General features: G+C 41.6%; 1 protein-coding gene across 8 annotated transcripts in view; it reads left to right on the top strand.

The window, feature by feature from the left end:
* Nucleotides 1-8,111, top strand: part of KBTBD12 (kelch repeat and BTB domain containing 12) — a 50,943-nt gene extending 42,832 nt beyond the window's left edge. For 7 of the 8 annotated variants that reach the window (XM_052678785.1, XM_052678782.1, XM_052678780.1 and 4 more), the window contains one exon: nucleotides 3,328-8,111. In XM_052678785.1, coding sequence (XP_052534745.1) covers nucleotides 3,328-3,497 — 170 coding nt within the window. In that variant the 3' untranslated portion in view covers nucleotides 3,498-8,111. The remainder of the gene's footprint in view (nucleotides 1-3,327) is intronic. The other variant, XR_008205687.1, reaches the window with a different exon arrangement.
* The last annotated feature ends 9,248 nt before the right edge of the window (nucleotides 8,112-17,359 follow it).

Here is a 17,359-nt window from a genome sequence, read left to right as displayed (position 1 = left end):
ATGACATGAGAAAGCACACAACATAAAATGAAGTCAGGCCATATCAAAATAGAAAACATCCTTTGTAGAGAGAAAACAGCCTTTTCCTTTCCCAAATAGGAAAAAGCCACATTGCTATAAGTGCTGTTATACTTTTTTGAAAGCATTAGGCTTAGGTTTGTACTACCTGAATGATTCTAATATAAAGGAGTTTAATGCTGAAAAGCAAACCATAAGAGAAGATTCTTAACAATTTTCATCTTCTTGGATTAAACAATAATGTGCAGAAAAATACAGCCTCATTTCGTAGGAAGAAAAGATGGAAAGCACTTGGAAAGGAGTGAAATCCTTCCTTAGTTAAGGCACCTGCCTGGTAAGTGATGCAGAATGTTGCTACGTGTGACAGGGAATTGTGGGGTGGCTTTTTAAGAGGATAATCCATGTAATACAGCCTATTTCTTTTTCTAGCTGTCTATCACCTTTAAATAAAATTGGCTGCAAAGCTATTGCCTTAGAAGCAAACAAACACAAATAAGATAAACAGATGAGGCTGAATGTGAGATTCTTTGTACCTGGGTAAATTTTAAGCAGTTTATTGGGATTAAAATACAAATCCAATATTACAGTCTGGAATCAAAGGTGACCAACTTCTGGAATTGGTGACAAAAATTACCTTTCCTCAGTCCATGCAAAGGGAGTGTGGGAGGGAGAAGTGGAGGGGTCAAAGTTGGGATGTTTTAGCCCATTTCTCATGTGAAAAAGAAAGGGTGTGTGTCATATTTTGAAGCACAACGATATTGTGAGCAGTGCTTTTCCTCACGTGAACTTTCTTGCCCAAAGGGTGCTGCTTCCTTTCATACGAAACAAGACAAGACTGGAGAAGTGATTGCTTCCTTTATTCCAGCACCGTAACCTTTTTATCTCCCAAGGGTTAAGAGCAAGCCAACAGTCCACATGCTGGAAAGCAGAATTTGCAGAGGGGAACAAAACCAGCTACATTATCCCTCAAAAAAGGGAAACAAGGGACATTAAAGGTTGTGAGTTGCCAGGGTCAGGAAAAACACAGCGAGGCTTGCAAGGAAGGACAGCTGAGTTTGCCTTTGATGTTTTAATTATGATTTTCTCTGTAGTGTCACAATCACCCACCGAAGGTTTCAGACACTTCCACTGTTTGATTTCTTTTCCTCCAGTTGTCTCATTTTTGTCATGATATATGCCAAAGAAAATCCAAGCATACAAATTTATTGCATAAAGGAGATGATCTAATAATAAATCCAGGGACTGGAGCCTCCTGTGTCACAGCTCAGGTCTGTTTGTCTTCATAGCTGTATCTCAGGAAAAACCTGCTCCCTGTCACAGGGTCATATGGACACACATGAACTCTTTGGTACTGACATGTGCTATTCACTTAGGGGTTCGGTTGTGCTTTCTCTTCATGTGCTGGGGGTATTTTTGAGGTTCACTGCCTTGTCCTGTGGAGGGTTGCTGCCTTCCTACCTATTCTCCTGTACTTAATGAACCACCCAAATGCCATGAGCAAACCATCATGATTACTGGTTCACTTTCTGTGAAGAGAAGAAAGGAATGGAACAAGGACTACTCAGATGAGGCCAAATTCTGAGATCTCATCCTAATCGTCAAGCAATCTCCTAGAGATCTGTGAGTGTCCTGGAGGGCTTAGGCCAACAAAAACGTTGCCACAGTTCTGACACAATCGAGGGGAAAATACTTATGGGCTGCAATGCAGAAACGTGTACTGTACTCCTTTCTCAGGTGAGAGAGGGATCAGAGATTGGGAGTGGTTTGTGAGTGGCCTTAGGTAAATGCACAACACAAATTTCCTAAAAGCCAAGAGATCCTCAGTTGCTGCAGGTCCTGCACATGTGCAGAAGCACCGACGTGCACCTAAATAGTTCAGCAAGGAAAACAATTCCAACAGTGGAATAAGTCTTTTTTTCCTCATGTGATCTCCCCGCATCCTGGAACTACTTGTAGAGGAACCCTAGGGGTGTCTAAATCCCACGGCGCTACGCCATGGTTACATCAGCACCAATTTTGCTCAGAACTTAAACCATGGTAACACCATAGAAGGGTGGTATCCAAATGATGGGATGCAGCCACTAGATAAGGGTTGGTTTTCAGGTGGTATAAAAAATAATAATAAAGAAAAGATCTGAATGTGGATCTCAGTGTGGACCCTTTACAGTTTATTCTGTCACAAGCCTTTCAAGACTCAAAATGGTGTTGAATATACACCATATTCCTACCCTATTACCTTTAAAGTATTTGGTGTTGGACTAGATGATCTCTAGAGGATCCCTTCCAGCTCTGATAATTCTGTTATTATGTTATTTCTTCTTGTCCATCTTTGAGACCTGGCTCCTAGAAAATCTGCCCAGAGATTCATAAGAAAGAGAAGGAATCTAAGAGCAAAGCATGTGCATGTCCTCATCTCAAAGTAAGAAAAGTTTAGACAGAGGTTACATTCTGCAAGAAAACAATCTTTAGATGAAAAAGTTGGCAAAAACAAAAGATGCTTTTTATTTTTAGGAAATAGCTTGGATTTGAATAACAACACTGCTGGAGAGTTAAAGCAAAGAAAGGTTTTTACCTTTTCACAAGAAGTTTAATACAGCACTGCTGGTTGACAACTGTGGTTCTCTGCTGTGTGGTGATGCTTTCATTACTTTTGTTAGTAAAAAGCTGCTTGCCTTAATATCGTGCTTTATTGGCAAAGAAAAGATGATGCAGTGCACGTAGGCATGTCATTAACAATAGGCACTACGTCTTAAAGTGAGCATTTGACACATGATTGCATAATTAAATGCCACCTGCATGCTCCTAGCAAGGTGGGGAACCTTAAGTTTCTATATGCTGTTCGGAGGATGAATAGTGAATAACCTGTATAGGTTTCCATCTACACCAACTTGTTTGCTATATAATGACACTGATTTTGATAGGACAAGAAGGTGTGGCCTCAAGTTGTGCCAGAGGAGGTTCAGGTTGGACATTAGGAAGAATCTGTGGAATGGTGATGCACTGGCACAGGTTGCCTAGAGAGGTGATGGAGTCACTGTCCTTGGAGGCATCCAGGGAGATATTGTACTTAGGGACATAATTCAGTGGGCAATATTGGTGGTAGACGGACAGTTGGACTGGATGATTTTAGAGGTCTTTTCCAACCTTACTGATTCTATGACAAACTTGCATACTCCTCAGACAGTGTAGCTGTTGGTACCACAAAGAACCTTTTCATTGCCACCCTATAGAGAACAGCAATAATACTGTTGCAAACCTCTTTGATCCTGTTTGGCTGCAGTTCTGATTGCTGTTGTTTCTGCATTTCAGCTCGTCACGAAGTCATCACCAAAGAGATCCTCGAATTAGATACATGGGAGAACCAGTGGAATGTGGTGGCCGTCAATGTCCTCATGCACGACAGCTATGATGTGTGCCTTGTTGCTAGGCTGAATCCACGGGATCTTATCCCTCCTCCTCCTGATTTAGTGGACCAGTAAATGTTCAGTGGCTCTCTGCTTCCAGATTCTGCGGAAAGAGAAGAATATGGAGAGACAAATGGGAATATTAATGGAGCCAGTGGCTCCATTCTCTCCATTGGCTAGGTGCTGCGGAGAGAAGCTTGTACCACAAGCTTAAGCACAGAATTGCCTTCCAAATGTGCTTCTCAGATGATGCTTAATTTGCTAGCACTGGTACTCTGGACTTCTGTGTTTGAAAGCTGAGTTTGTCAGCCTTGTCTCTTGGTCTGCCACTTGGTGTTCAAGCTGCAGTCTGGTGGTGCTTCTGGGGCCCGTGCCTTAGGAATGGAGGCAGCCTGGGGCTCACCTTGCAGCACAGCACTATGTTTGAAGGAAACCTCTAACCAGGAGAAACCCTCCTTTGCTGTCCAACTCACTGGGTTCTAATCTACTGAGGGAGCTAAGAAATATCTGAAGTCATCTGATGGAAACCAATCTGCTGTACCAAGGTGACAGATTAATTGGCCGATGCAGGAGCAGAGGGAAGATGGAGAAGAGCATTTGTTTGTTTAAACAAAAAGAAAGCACTAGCCAAGGTTCATTAGCCAAGTACAATAGCTGCTGCAAACATTATCTAACCCACAGTCAGGGCATCCCTTCTTTGGCAGCAGAGCTGAAGTTGTGCTGGTAGAAAAGTGGTCTTCTGGGAACAAGACACATGTGAGTCTTCCTTTAGTAATCCTGCACTAAATATGAGAAACTGCTAAAATTTTCACATAGATCCTACCTGTCATGAGGCAGAAACTTGTGTGGTCAGATGGAGAAGGGGATGTAAATGAAAACAAAATAAATGAGAAACAGTGTTAGCTCTGCATCTACAGAGAAAGGATAAAAGCACCAGGCATTTAGAGTTTATGTAAACTAGTTGGTTTTGTAGAAGTAGCTTTAATGAAATAACATCAGGCAAATTCTGCACCAATGGAGTTGGCTATAATTGCAGTGAAGAGGAGTAATTCAAACTGTTTCTTAAAGCAGTGCTGGCCTTTCTGGGGCTTGAAGGCAGTGGCTTAGAAAATTGTTACCAGTACAGCTGTCTTATTTGAGCTACCAATAACTGTTCATCATCCCCTGATGCCTGCATCACAGAATACATGTGAGTGATTGCCTGGGCTGTGTGGACAGGAGAACTGGGAATTTCTGTTGTGTTCTGGGGCTGAAACTGCAAATGACTGTATGCTGCAACAGACAGTGAATGACAGAGGCAAACGCTGTAAGAGTAAGCTAGAACATAGCAGAAGAACCATCACAGTCAGCAAAAAGTTGTTTGTTATGCTTACAGAAACAGTAAAAAAAACTGGAAGGAAATAACTGGCAAATTAATGAGGAAATCCATCAGGTGGTCACTTGCAGGATTTGCACTTCAGAGCACCTCCATTTTCTTTTACAATCACACATTAGGCTACAAAAATGATAGCATTTTTTTTCTTTTTTTTTTTTCATTGCAATGCTTATTGCAGGGGGAGGTGGAGAGGATGACCCAAAAGCCTTTCCCCAGTCCCGACTTTTCTGATTCATGATCTATTCTTTAAGATATCCAATGGGAATATTAATCTGTCATATAAAAACAATTAGCAGGAAGGTCACTGGAGTTCACTTGATAACAGTTATCACATGCTGAAGACTGCTCAGACAATAAGGGAGTTGGTGGGAGGAACTGAGGAAAACATCCAGAAAAGAAGTATGTGAGCCAAAAAACTGATCTCTTTTCTTCTTTTGTTTCCTGGGCAGAATGAGTGTCTCAGCCTAAACGCAGACATTTGTGTTTGTAGCAGTTCCACATCATCCAGACGCTCTATTTTTCTTTGTTGACACGGGGGTTGTTATCTGTCCAGAGGAGAGCTGTGACAAGCGAGTCTCAACCATTCCGGCCACAAAACACAGTTGCAGATACAAGACTAAGGAGGTGAAAAAAGAATCTATTTAAATATGTTTTTAAACAAAAGCAATAGATTGTTTTCCCACTAACCAGGCAATATTGGAATTTTTTTAAACTTTAGGTACTCCTGTGAAGTATAGGCAATGATTTCCCTGCAGAGTTCTCAAGCCAGCAGGAAGCAATGCTTGAGGAGCAGCTCTCAGCCAAAATACTGAGTGTTTCCTTGTGATTACAACAAATTCTCATACAGTACCTACAGATACACTATCACTTTTTTTGGTTTTCTTCATGCACCACTGGAAAGCCATTTGCCCTTGCGTGCACAGAGCATTTCTTTTCTTCTGCATGCCTGGTCTGGCTGTTGACAGGACTCAGTGTCTCTCGGTTTCTGCCTAACAGACCAGCTATATATCCAGCAGGGAGTTGTTTTCTTCTTGTTTAAATGTCTAGAACAAAAGAACAGTCAGACTAATGTAGATTCCAACTTCAAAACATTGTGTGGACTCCACTTAGTTCATTGTTTGCCCCTGGGGCGACTACAATTTCTAAGTTGGAAAGGAAAGCTTGAGGGAAGGAAGGAAGAAACTGAAAGCATGTTTATTGAGAGGTACCAATATTAGCCAAAATCCCTCCAAGAGTATGTGAATGTTGCATGTCTGATACGTTCATGGGTAATCTCACATTCCTGGGAAAGCCCTTAAGAGCCTTAATTTCTTCTACTATGAATCCTAATGCTAGAATATTATAGAATATGCATTCTCCAAGCTTGCGTGCTTCACTGAAATAATAGTTTACTTCAGCCACTTTCCGGCTGAGCAGCAGTTAGCTGAGCCTTTAATCAAGGCTGCCTTGACATCATCCATAATTCTAAAATGTGAACAAAGCAGTGCTGGCAAGCTATGGGCTGTGGGAATGAATGGGGGGATTATTAAGCAAAGACATGTGCTTCAGTTTCACTTGAAACACAGTACATCACTAGTTGCCAACTAGAATAAAAAATATTGGAGAGGTTACTGGTCACATGGTGCATGGGGAGTAAAGAAGAAAATGAAAAGCTATGAAAAGCTTAATGGATCCAAGTTGAGGGAGGGAAGATTTAGGTTGGATGTTAGGGGGAAGTTCTTTACAAGGAGAGTGGTTAGGCCCTGGAACGGGCTGCCCAGGGAGGTTGTGGATGCCCCGTCCTTGGACGTGTTCAAGGCCAGGTTGGATGGGGTCCTGGGCAACCTGATCTGAATGTGGATGTTTGGTGGCCCTGCTAGGCAGGGGGGTTGGAACTACATGATCCTTGAGGTCCCTTCCAACCCGGGTGATTCTGTGAAAAGCGAATTGAAGCTCTCCCATTAGTGTTTTATCTTGACATTGTCAGTGCATAGCTCATTTCATAAGGATCCCCATGGGTCTCTGATTTCTGTTTTCACCCATCAGGTCACAAGAGCTGCCTGCACATGTGAACCCTCAGGCACCTGACTGTGCGTACTCGCATGCCACTACCGTGATGGCTTGTGGCTCAGTCACTGCCTGTGCAAGGCAAACACACGCACAATTTCCTATGTGCAACACTGAAATGTATGGGGAAGGTTCTGGATTGGGTTCCAGCTGTATTCTGCCATTCGGGATGCCTCAGCTTGTCAGCAGAAAATTGCCTCGATGCTTACAAAGCTGTTGGATACTGCACTCCCAGGTATGTTCCAGGCAACAGGCTGAGGGAGATTAAAACTGAGCCCCCAGCAATGGAACTTAGAGCTGCTCCCAGATCGTTATGCACAGAGGAGCCAAGGTGGGTGCAATGATGCTCCCATCACTTCCCAGGAAGAATTCAAGATGTAAAAGGATTGTGCCCTGGATCTTAATCTTACTCTTTTCCTCTACTCTAAGTGTGTATTGAGATTCTTGATCATCCGAAAAGCAATGAAAGCAAATGTTACAATAATACATATAAGTATATAAAATTGTAAAGTATATTTATGCAGGTCTGTATTGTTTTTCTGCTGATCTGGAAGTCTTTTAATACGGATTTACCAGTGATTACTATCTAAGCTGTGGCAACGAGGTTTCTTTCATAGGCTGCTCTCCTAATGGATTATGGAGCTCCTCTGAAAATTCATTTCATGAATCATAATGCTTTGAATCCCCAGGTCAGAATTTCAGCTGCTCTTTGTGCATTTCTGTGGCTCTCCCTACAGCTTTTCAAGTGGACTGTAGCTGTAGCTTCAAAGAAAAGCTATTTCACCCCCAGTTGTGCTCAGCTGGAACTGGTACGTTTGCAATTTGCAATCATTTGACGTGTTGAGGTTGAAAGCAAAGGAAATACTGGAAAATGGAGAAAATATACACTGAGCCTATACAGAAGTACACTTCCTTCCTTTCCATGTGCTTACTGCTCTGCCTGGGTGTCTGATGGAAAGATTTAATAACAACCCCTGACTGCAGCCATGGCAAAGGCCATGCTGGGTTATGCGTTTGTACTGCTGGAGCAGAGAGCACGGTGCTGAGCTGTGCTGCCTTGCCAGAAGAAATTACCTTCAAACAGAAATGTGTTTAAGTGTTCCATGATGTATACCTGTATGCATTTTCTATACATATGTATAACATTATTTTTGGAAGTTCTTTACTGAGAGCAGCAGAATCCCTTTTTAACACCTACCTGGTAACCTGTCTTCTGTATAGCTAATCAAAATACTTCAAATAAAGTGCTGTTCTTTAAAAACATGAAACTATTTCAGGCCTCAAATCATAAAGAAGCTGGAATTCCTTGCTGAGGTAAGGAACGGTTGGGGAAATCTTTTAGTCTTGGCCTATGTCTTCTTCCTTCTCCAAATATTTTGCTGGCTGTAGTCCATTCAGAATCCTCCTAAAGGATTTGTGCAGGTCTAATTTGTTCCCCTTTGCCTTCCCTGCTCCTGCCTCAGCCCATCCAGTCCTTCTTTTCCCCTTTGCCTCCCAGAAGATGGTCATGACCACTTGAGGTGTTTGCCAGGCTCCTCAGGAGCCCATTACTCCAGGAACAAACTGACTCTGAAGATGGAAGATGACCACAGCAGGCTTCCAACCCAAGTTCTGTGGCTCAAACTCATTGCAAACACAATCTACCTTCTTTGCAACATCTCTGCTTTCTGGCTCTGACCCAGCTGGGCAGGCAGGTGAGCCCTGCTCTGTTTGCTGCTGTCTCACAGCATGATGCTGCTTAGTTTGACATTAAACATCTTGCATGCTGCGTGTGCCATAGCTGTAATGATTGCAGGCACAAGCCGTCATCGTTGTCTCTGATTCTTGAACACTCGTTGCTACAAAAACTGTCTGAAGCACAGAGGAAACTGTCTTCATTATTGCATTATAGCTCACGTCTTCAAGACTGACTTTCTTCCAGTTTCACTGAAGAACATGTTGTCTAATGTATCACATTAACTACTGGCATTTTTTCCCTGCTTTTTCCTTTTCTAGTCATTCTTTACAAGAATGTGAGTGATGTCACCAGCTTTTCTATGAAATGCGTTATCCAAACCAGCCTCCTGGGGCTGGGGGCTTTTCATAATGGGATCCAAGTACAGCTGCTAAAATGACAGTCAGCCACACTACTTTGTTTTCCCAATCAGCAACCTCACAGCAGAGGAAATGTACTTCATCCATACATAAGGTAATGTGAGAGGAAACCGCTTCCCACATAGACAAATCCCTGACTCATTCCTTTAGAAGGTGGCTGAAACAACTGCAAAATGCCAACATAAAACAGCTCTGATATCCATTCAGTGGGCTCTCAGGCTTCCCAGCAGCAGCAGGAGGAGTGCAAGGAGGTGCTGGCTCATTAGTAGAGCACAGATCCAAAATGCCCACCTCTGGGCTCTGTTCCTAGCCTTGGGCATCCTTTAGGCTCATCCATGTGAAATGTTTACAGCAGTGCACCTCATCACAGGGTGGTTCAGGCTGGAGGAGGTCTTAAAGATCACCCAGCTCCAACCCCATGCTGTGGGCTGGCTGCCACCCACCAGCTCACGCTGCCCAGGGCCCATCCAATGTGGCCTTGAGCACCTCCAGGGCACACCCACAGCTCTCTGGGTAGCCATGCAAGTGCTTCACTGCCCTCTGAGTAAAAAATTGTATCCTAATATCTAAACTAAATCCCTCCGCTTAGTTTAAAGCTATTCCCCATCCCCTCATCCCCCTTGTCTGCCCATTCTGTGGGTCTGCTCTGATTTTAGTGGAGGTGATGGCTGTACTGTTATGCTGAGATCTAGAGATCACAAAATATTATACAGTGGTAGAATAATTATATTACTGCCCTGCCATCTCCCTCCATTTTAGCTGTGGACAGCATTCAGAGCTTCAACCCTCTTGGGAAAGGACAGACCACGTGTCTGCAGCTCACTATGGTATTTCATTCACCCCTCCCCAGGAAAATGGTGAGGGATACCAATCACTGTAATCTCAGCAAATGGCAAGGTCGCTAATTGAGGCTGAATTTAAACAGCAGTAATTAAAGAAGGAGTGTATGTTTCTCAAAGCAGATTTGATTTAATAAATTATGCTGTTTAGGTAGATACAACTGCTCTCAAGCCAATAGAAGGTGGTTTACAGAAGTGCAGCAGATTTACTGGGTAACTGAGACCTGAATTACCTGAATTGATAGGAAAGCAGCTGCTCTGAGTCTCCGGGGGGTTTTCATAGCCAATCTGTAATGCATTTAACTGGCCGCTAAAAGGCACTGTTCCATCCAAGAAATTGCTTACAGAATATGCGTAAGTGAGCTTTAGGATATTGCTGAAATGTAAACAATGTGGCATCTACTTGCTGACTTGCTGAATTCATGGTAGGAATTATGTTGCCTTCCCCACAGCGTGCCTGAGTAAATAATCTCAGTTGAACTGACAGGTAATTTATAAGACATGACACCTGAGAGTCCAAAATCTTTCAGGTTAGGAAGTTTTGCAGGGTAGAGAACATTTGTAACTAAGGCAGGGAGACGCGCTGGCATTTCCCTGCAGTTAAAAAGCCCTAACAAAACAGCATAATAAATAAATGCAATTAGTTTGCAGGATAATTCTACAATGGGACTGATCAGAAAACTATCCAGGTGTTCTATTTTTTTTTAGGCTGGAAGCTTGTGTACAGCAGCTAGTTGACAGTCTTTAAAAAAAAAAAAAATGGTTCAGAAAGAGTTCCATGAATAAAAATAAAAAATAGGACAGATGCTTCTCTCTCACGTTATGCAAGTTGTAATACTCAGACCTAAGGTCTGCCTAAAAATATCTGTAAGGGCTAAGATTTCACCCTTCTGGTGAGGATGGAAAGGAAACAAAGCATGAGGTGACAGCCTGGTGAGGGGGACCTACACCTTTCAGGTCAAACACTGTGCAGGCCAAGAGTTACTCCCTGTTAAAGGCTGTCTCTGACCACTGCTCAGTGCGTTACTATCTGGCAATCCCATAGCTAGTGAACAGGTCAACATGCTAAAAAATCAACAGAAAAAAAACCACTGTCGTGGCTGGGCTCCCTGCTGGGAGCCTGAATAACAAGGTCATGGACTAAATAGCCTGTGATTTTCATGTTCTCTTCTCCAGATGATTCCCATTAGCAGTGTTAAAGACCAGCCAAATGAATTTTTACATTAGTGTTATCTACACCAAACAGGGAGAGAGTGCATAAAGATTTAAGGTAGGTCAAATGGAAGGAGCTCCCAAACCAGCATCCTGTCTTACCATCTGAGATGGGTCTGCTCCATTCATTCCTCATTTTGACCTTACTCCTGGTTAATTCACTGCAGCAGTAGCCCATTGAAAACAAAAGGAGCAGTTCTTTATTTTAAGTCAGTTCAAATCCTAAGGGGAGAAATCTCATATTTAATCTGAATCTCAAATGTTATATCAGATATTTCGGTGTCTATCATTTATCTGTATTTTTTAAGTTTCTACAGAGTGACAGGCTAGATGCACAAAGTGGTATCTCTGTAAGCTCCCTCTGAGGAACAAGGTGTTTGACTTCATAGAATCACAGAACTCTAGCTTACATTCAGAGTATGCAGAGGTTAAAGGATCCTTAACTTTCTTCTTTCTTGCAGTACCCCTCAGTATTGATGTTTTAAGGACAGATCTTTGCCTACTGGAATTAATGGCAGAACTCCCATTGACATAACTTGTTTTTCGCCCTCTAGTTGTTTGAAATGTTTGCATAAGAATTGCTGTGAGTTGTGAGATATGACTAAAAGCAGAATGGAAGTATCTAAGCCAGACCCACTTGCGGTGCAGTCAGAACTCTGAAGTGCAGATGAAAGAAGCTAAGTCTGAAGCTCAGCTGCAGAACTTGAAAAAAAGCCTTTTGCAGCCAGATCGTTTCATCATCCGTGTTGCCATGAAGCCACAGAATTGTGTATATTGGCACAGCACAAAGAGGCACAGAGAAAGAAACAAACGCTGCTAATGGGTGTGTGGTGCAGCAGCTGATGGTGCCAGCACAGCCACTTGAAAATTCACTTATCAAACCATGCCTGGGTGCACCAGCATGCACCTCAGCCCTGAAACTCGCCCACTGTAAAGTCTGCTCTTTGGAGTGCTTTAAGGGGAGGAATAGTCAAAGACTGTACAATCAAAGATTGATAATTGCTGCAGAGCCTTGTCGTGACTCAGACATTAATAGCTTGCTGCTTGATGCCTCGTGCTCTCATACAAAGAGGCCAAACAGCATATGAACAAAACCATGGGACAAGAGGTTCACTCTTTTTCAAGTGTTTGTAGATGATAAAACCTTCGGAAAGGTTTTTGTTCAAATACATTTCAAAAAGGATGACGACTCCACCCCTCAGCACTGCAGCATGGAGCAGTCATCTGATACACAAAATAACAGTGATCTTGCCAGGAAATTTTCTGTGCTAATGCTGCTGTCCTGGGCAGCTCAATCTTTAATCTGATTTATTTGTTCCTTATTTCAGGTAAGTCAGTGTAACAGCAACGTTCAGTCAAACCTGCAAACAACCAGGCACATCGCTGGCACGGCATGTTAGCGATGAGCTCTCTGCAGTTGGCCACTGTCCTGATCACTTGAATTTAAGGAGGAATTTAATGTGCTTGTACTACTGCGAGATTGCAAGGTCAGCTTGTATTTACCTCTTTATTTTCTCAGCTGAGCTAGATAGAGCCTGATATAGACACACGTTATTTTTATAAGGAAAGTAAATCCTTATAAGCACAAATGTGAAGGGAAGCTGCAGCTAGCATTTTTGGAACCATCTGTGCAGTGTGTATTTAAATCATATTTCTGTTGTTATTGGATTATTGGATGCATTTTATAAAGTACATTAGGAGATCCACTGGGATGGGATCCACTCAGAGGATGTGATCCAGCAAACCAATGCTGTTAGCACTTCTAAAAGCCTTCTTGGGATCAAGGAAAACAGTGATTAAAAGGCAATTAGACAAAGTGATATGTAGCAAGTAATTGATTTTGTTTGTATCCAACCTGCAACTTTTAAAAGGAAAGATGGTTTCAAGAAAACACTTCACAGATCTGACTGAGAAGCTGAAACCATCCAGCTGCTGAATGCCACTGTTCTTCCGCTGAGAAATACAGGTGGTTCAGGTCTAGAGAGAGAACCAGCTCCTGGGAATGACACTGAACCCACTGCTGAACCATCCACAACAACAGCCTGCCCTATGTAAATTGTAGTGGGCTCTTGAGGGGCATTCTTAACAAATCCTACAACAAACATGACGGAAATCAAGGTGGTCCTTTTCAACGCAGGCCATTCTATGGTTCTATCAGTTGAACTGAAAACTGAACTGAAAGACCACTGGAAATATTGCTGCCTGGGGACTGCTCACGGTCGGAATGTAGAAGTTCTGGTCACTGCGTTAATGACAGTGAATACTTTTGTGGTGCCAGGAAAGGTCGACAGGACAAGGGGAAATGGAGGAGATCTAAATTGGATATAAGGAAGAATTTCTTTACAGCCAGGGCTGAGCGAGGCACTGGCACAGGCTGCCACAGAAGTGGTGCATGCCACCACCCAAGGCCAGGCTGGATGGGCTCTGAGCACCTGGTGGAGCTGTGAGTTTCCCTGTTCATTGCAGGGAGTCAGACCCTTTAAGGGTCCCTTCCAACTCAAAGGATTCTATGATTCCATGATGATTCAAGGAAAGAAAGCTATTAGAAGAAACTACAGAGACATCTAGCTCTACCTCCTTACACCTGCAGTTGCTTGCCAACCAGTGGTATATCGTGCAGATAAGCAAGCATAATAAAAATGTTACAGTAACTTTTAAAAATGGAAGAACTGGAAATAGAACGCTGTTTTTAATTGCAAAGTGTTTCTCATGCAAATGTTCTTGAAGTTATTTCACAAAAGAGATTGAACAAAATACAATAAAAATCAAATCAAACCTTATTCACTGTATACCAAATCAAACAGCTCTGGTTTCAGCTTTGGTCTTAAAGCCAGGAATAGAATTTACCTGATGAATTTCTGCTGCTACTCAGAATTCCAAAAATGAAAAAAAAACCAAACCCAATAGCTGAAAAGGTAATTTGCAAACAGTCTGGATTTAAAAGCTATGTTGCCAAGACAGCAAAGTGAAAGACTCAAAGAATTATTCAACAAGAAGCAAATATCTGTAAAATAGAGAGAATTCAGTCCTATTTCAGAATCAAACCCACAATTTCACATGTACATGTATTTTCTGACTGCTGTCAGAACATCTGGGCTGGAGCAAAGAGATCCAGTACCACATAAAACATAACTTGAAAACCAGACTGCTCTTATGAGTAGCTCTCCAGTCCTAAATATAGGTTCAATGTATTTTTAGCACAGAAGGAATTTTTGCTAATGCTTCACAAAATTCTAGAGCAAATGAATGCTCTGTGACAAAAGCCACATCTGAAAAGGTGTACAGAAGTTTGGCAGTGATGATTTCTAATCTTGGCCAGTTTCTACATGATGCCTGCTACAGCCAAACTGGCAGTGATTTTTATGTAAATGAGTCAATTATTGGAAATATATGGATCTTGTTACTCAGCTATAGGCACTGAAATACTGAAGTCAGTACTTCCAGCACAGGCACTTCTTTTCTTAATGCTCCACACATTTTTCTTTTATCTTTTTTTCCTCCTTATAGGTCAACAGTTTGATGGTAGAAAAACAGATCATATAACTGAAAGCGAGTTCTTAATCCTTACAACTCTGAACATGCTTGGGGTAATTAGCTCTAGTACCATTTTTACAGAATCCAGTAATGGCAGCCACAGTAAAACAAGTGGAACGTGAAAAATAACCTTTCTCTGTGGTCTCTTTTTCTTTTTCAAGTTACAGTCTTATAAAGTGTTCTAGATGAAGCATTGCCATGAATGCAGGGAGCAGAGTGATGGATGTTCCAGGAGCGCCTGGGTGAACAAGTTGGAGAAACAGGGACGTGAGTCATGGCAGGGGTTCCAGATTCAAAACATTTCATGCAAGACGTCGTTAACTTCTCATGTCCTGGTAATGATGTTAGAAATCCTTTTGTGGACTGCAGCATTGGGGTGATGTCTGACAGGGAAGCTAAGTTTACTTCTTTTGATGCATCTAGGGGAATTCTATTTAAACATTGGTTTCAGTATTTGAGCTTAGATATCTAAATTGGATTTTTTTTGCAAATAACCACAATTCTGTAAACTTCAGGACAGGATCTGATTTTGCATTTCTTAACCTTCTGTATTTAGGAAGGAATCTGAATTGCATCTCTTATAGAAAATGCAGGTTTTATCTTTTAGAATGCATGTCCTCAGCTAGAAGGAATTTACATTTTTATAGTCTTTTTATTAAAGAAGCAGAGAATTTTATTGGATAGAAAGAAAAAAAAAAAGACAAATTAACTGATTTCTTTGCTTCAATCAGGCAGAAAGACCTCTTCACTCAGCATTTTCCATAGCCCTGCAATAAAGTACAAGTTGAAATTTATGTAAGAAAATATTACTCCATAATACTTAACTGGAAATGTGGTTCTCAACACCTCATCGAAGAAGAGGTCTCCAATGGCACAGCTGAATTATGCAGAGAAACATATCACAGCAATCTCCTCAACTATCACAGACCCAAGTTCTCTGTGCAGCAATAGGAGCTACCATTAGGAAGCTCCTGGCAGGATTGCCATGTTTATATAACACTCAGCATGTGCAGTTCTGGTCCTGAACGGTCCCACTGATGCCATATAACTAATAATAATGATAATGAAACTTGCCAGCAGAGTTTTCTGTGCTTCACGCACGCTGAGATGGCATTATAAGTAAAGCAGTTCTTCCACCTTGTGGTTAAACAGACTACTACTGGTTTGTACATCAAGTATCAGAGCCTTCATATGAATATGGCTGTTAAGCAGACCCGTACACAAGGCTCTGTTGGTACCTCTTGCAGCCCAATGCTGCATCTATTAACTAGCCCCATTCTGTAAGGTGCATGTCCTTGTATGTGTGAGTGTACACACACAAACGTGTAAGAACAAACGGATTTCATTTTCCTCCAGAGATCCTGGGACGTGCTGTAACAACAGCTTAAGGGAGTTTCTTTTAGCTTCCTTGGTAAAAAAGGCCTTTATTCAATGCAGCGTGAAAGCTCTGTCACGCAGATAACAAGTGGCAAAGTGGGAACAGAGAGTGAGCACGTCACAGATGTGAAGAACTGGACCCCTTCAAACAGTTTGTGGACAGTTTCTATAAGTGGTGCTGCTACGGCTAAGCTGAACTGTTTGGATGCAATGAGAAATTCATCTAAGCTCCTTTGTTTCACTTCTACTCTCTACTCCTATTTTCTGCTTTTTACCTCTCACTGTTGAAGCAATCATACAGCCTTTGTTGTTTGCATCAGGGTACAATTCAGCACAATGGGGTCCAGCATCTGTAGTCAGTAACTACAGAGTGTAGACATTTCAAAAGCAGTAATTAAATGTCAATTTTATACTAATGTAATAGAGGTGTATTGAGATATATAATTTTGCAGCAAATGCTGAACATTTGCACAGTATGAAACAGTGGAACACATTGACTAACAAAATTTAAAGCCACTAAGTGAATATTAATGATTTTAATAGCCCTAAATTACACTATTTTCAAAGCAGGATTACTTAGGTTACAATAGAGGAACTGATTTGGTTCAAAGAAATCAAGGCATGAAAATAAGTTGTTTAATCTGCTTCTCAGATACTGCTTTTTTTCCTAAAGAGCTGTTTATTTATTATATGCCAGCCTCATCATCGTTATTCCAGTTGTACCAGCTGTCACTGTACTAAACTGAGTCCTCTTGTAGCAGTCGCTACTACTCCAAAACTGTGAAAATCAACCCCAGTTTTACAAATGCCACTTTTGTCACTCAAAGTGTGACTGGCTACTAAAATAGATCCCAAGATAAACTGAAGTTAGGGAGTCACAGTAAGCTGAAACTCGACCCTGTGTCTCACACGGCGTCACCAAAATAATTCCCCAACAACTGTATCGTCAGTTTCTTTTACTCTTCTGTTCTGCAGTGACAGCTGATGACACAAAGCAGCCGACCCTGAATTCTCTCTCTGTCTTTTTTTTTTTTTTTTTTAATTCAGTTAGCAAAAAAAAGAGGCTTTTCACCGTGGATTTCTAAGGAAGCTAGCTTTCATAAACCATTTATTTCCAGAATTGAACTTCAGTGGCAAATTCAGCCATAGTATTGTATTTTCATATTCCCAAATGTGAAGTTTTTCAGATTCAGAATGGCCAAAAAAGAGAGGTAAGAAAAAACTACTGAATTTTCAGCTTCCATATCTAAGTAGACAACTCTAAATGAAATTATAAGGTTTGTTTTCATCTAGTATCAAATTACATTATTGATTAAATTATTTTAAAAAACAACAGGAAATCCATATGTCTAACAGATGGGCCTTGTGAAGAACAACACCCCTTTATTTAACCTATCTGTATGTCACAGATGAAAAAAATAACACCATAGCATAAAGAACAACTGTGACTTTATATCCTG

Source organism: Tympanuchus pallidicinctus, unplaced genomic scaffold (assembly GCF_026119805.1).
Source record: "Tympanuchus pallidicinctus isolate F22 unplaced genomic scaffold, pur_lepc_1.0 scaffold17, whole genome shotgun sequence".
Lineage (NCBI taxonomy): Eukaryota > Metazoa > Chordata > Aves > Galliformes > Phasianidae > Tympanuchus > Tympanuchus pallidicinctus.
The sequence above is the reverse complement of the archived record's forward strand: the minus strand, read 5'-3'. Positions and strand labels throughout refer to the sequence as shown.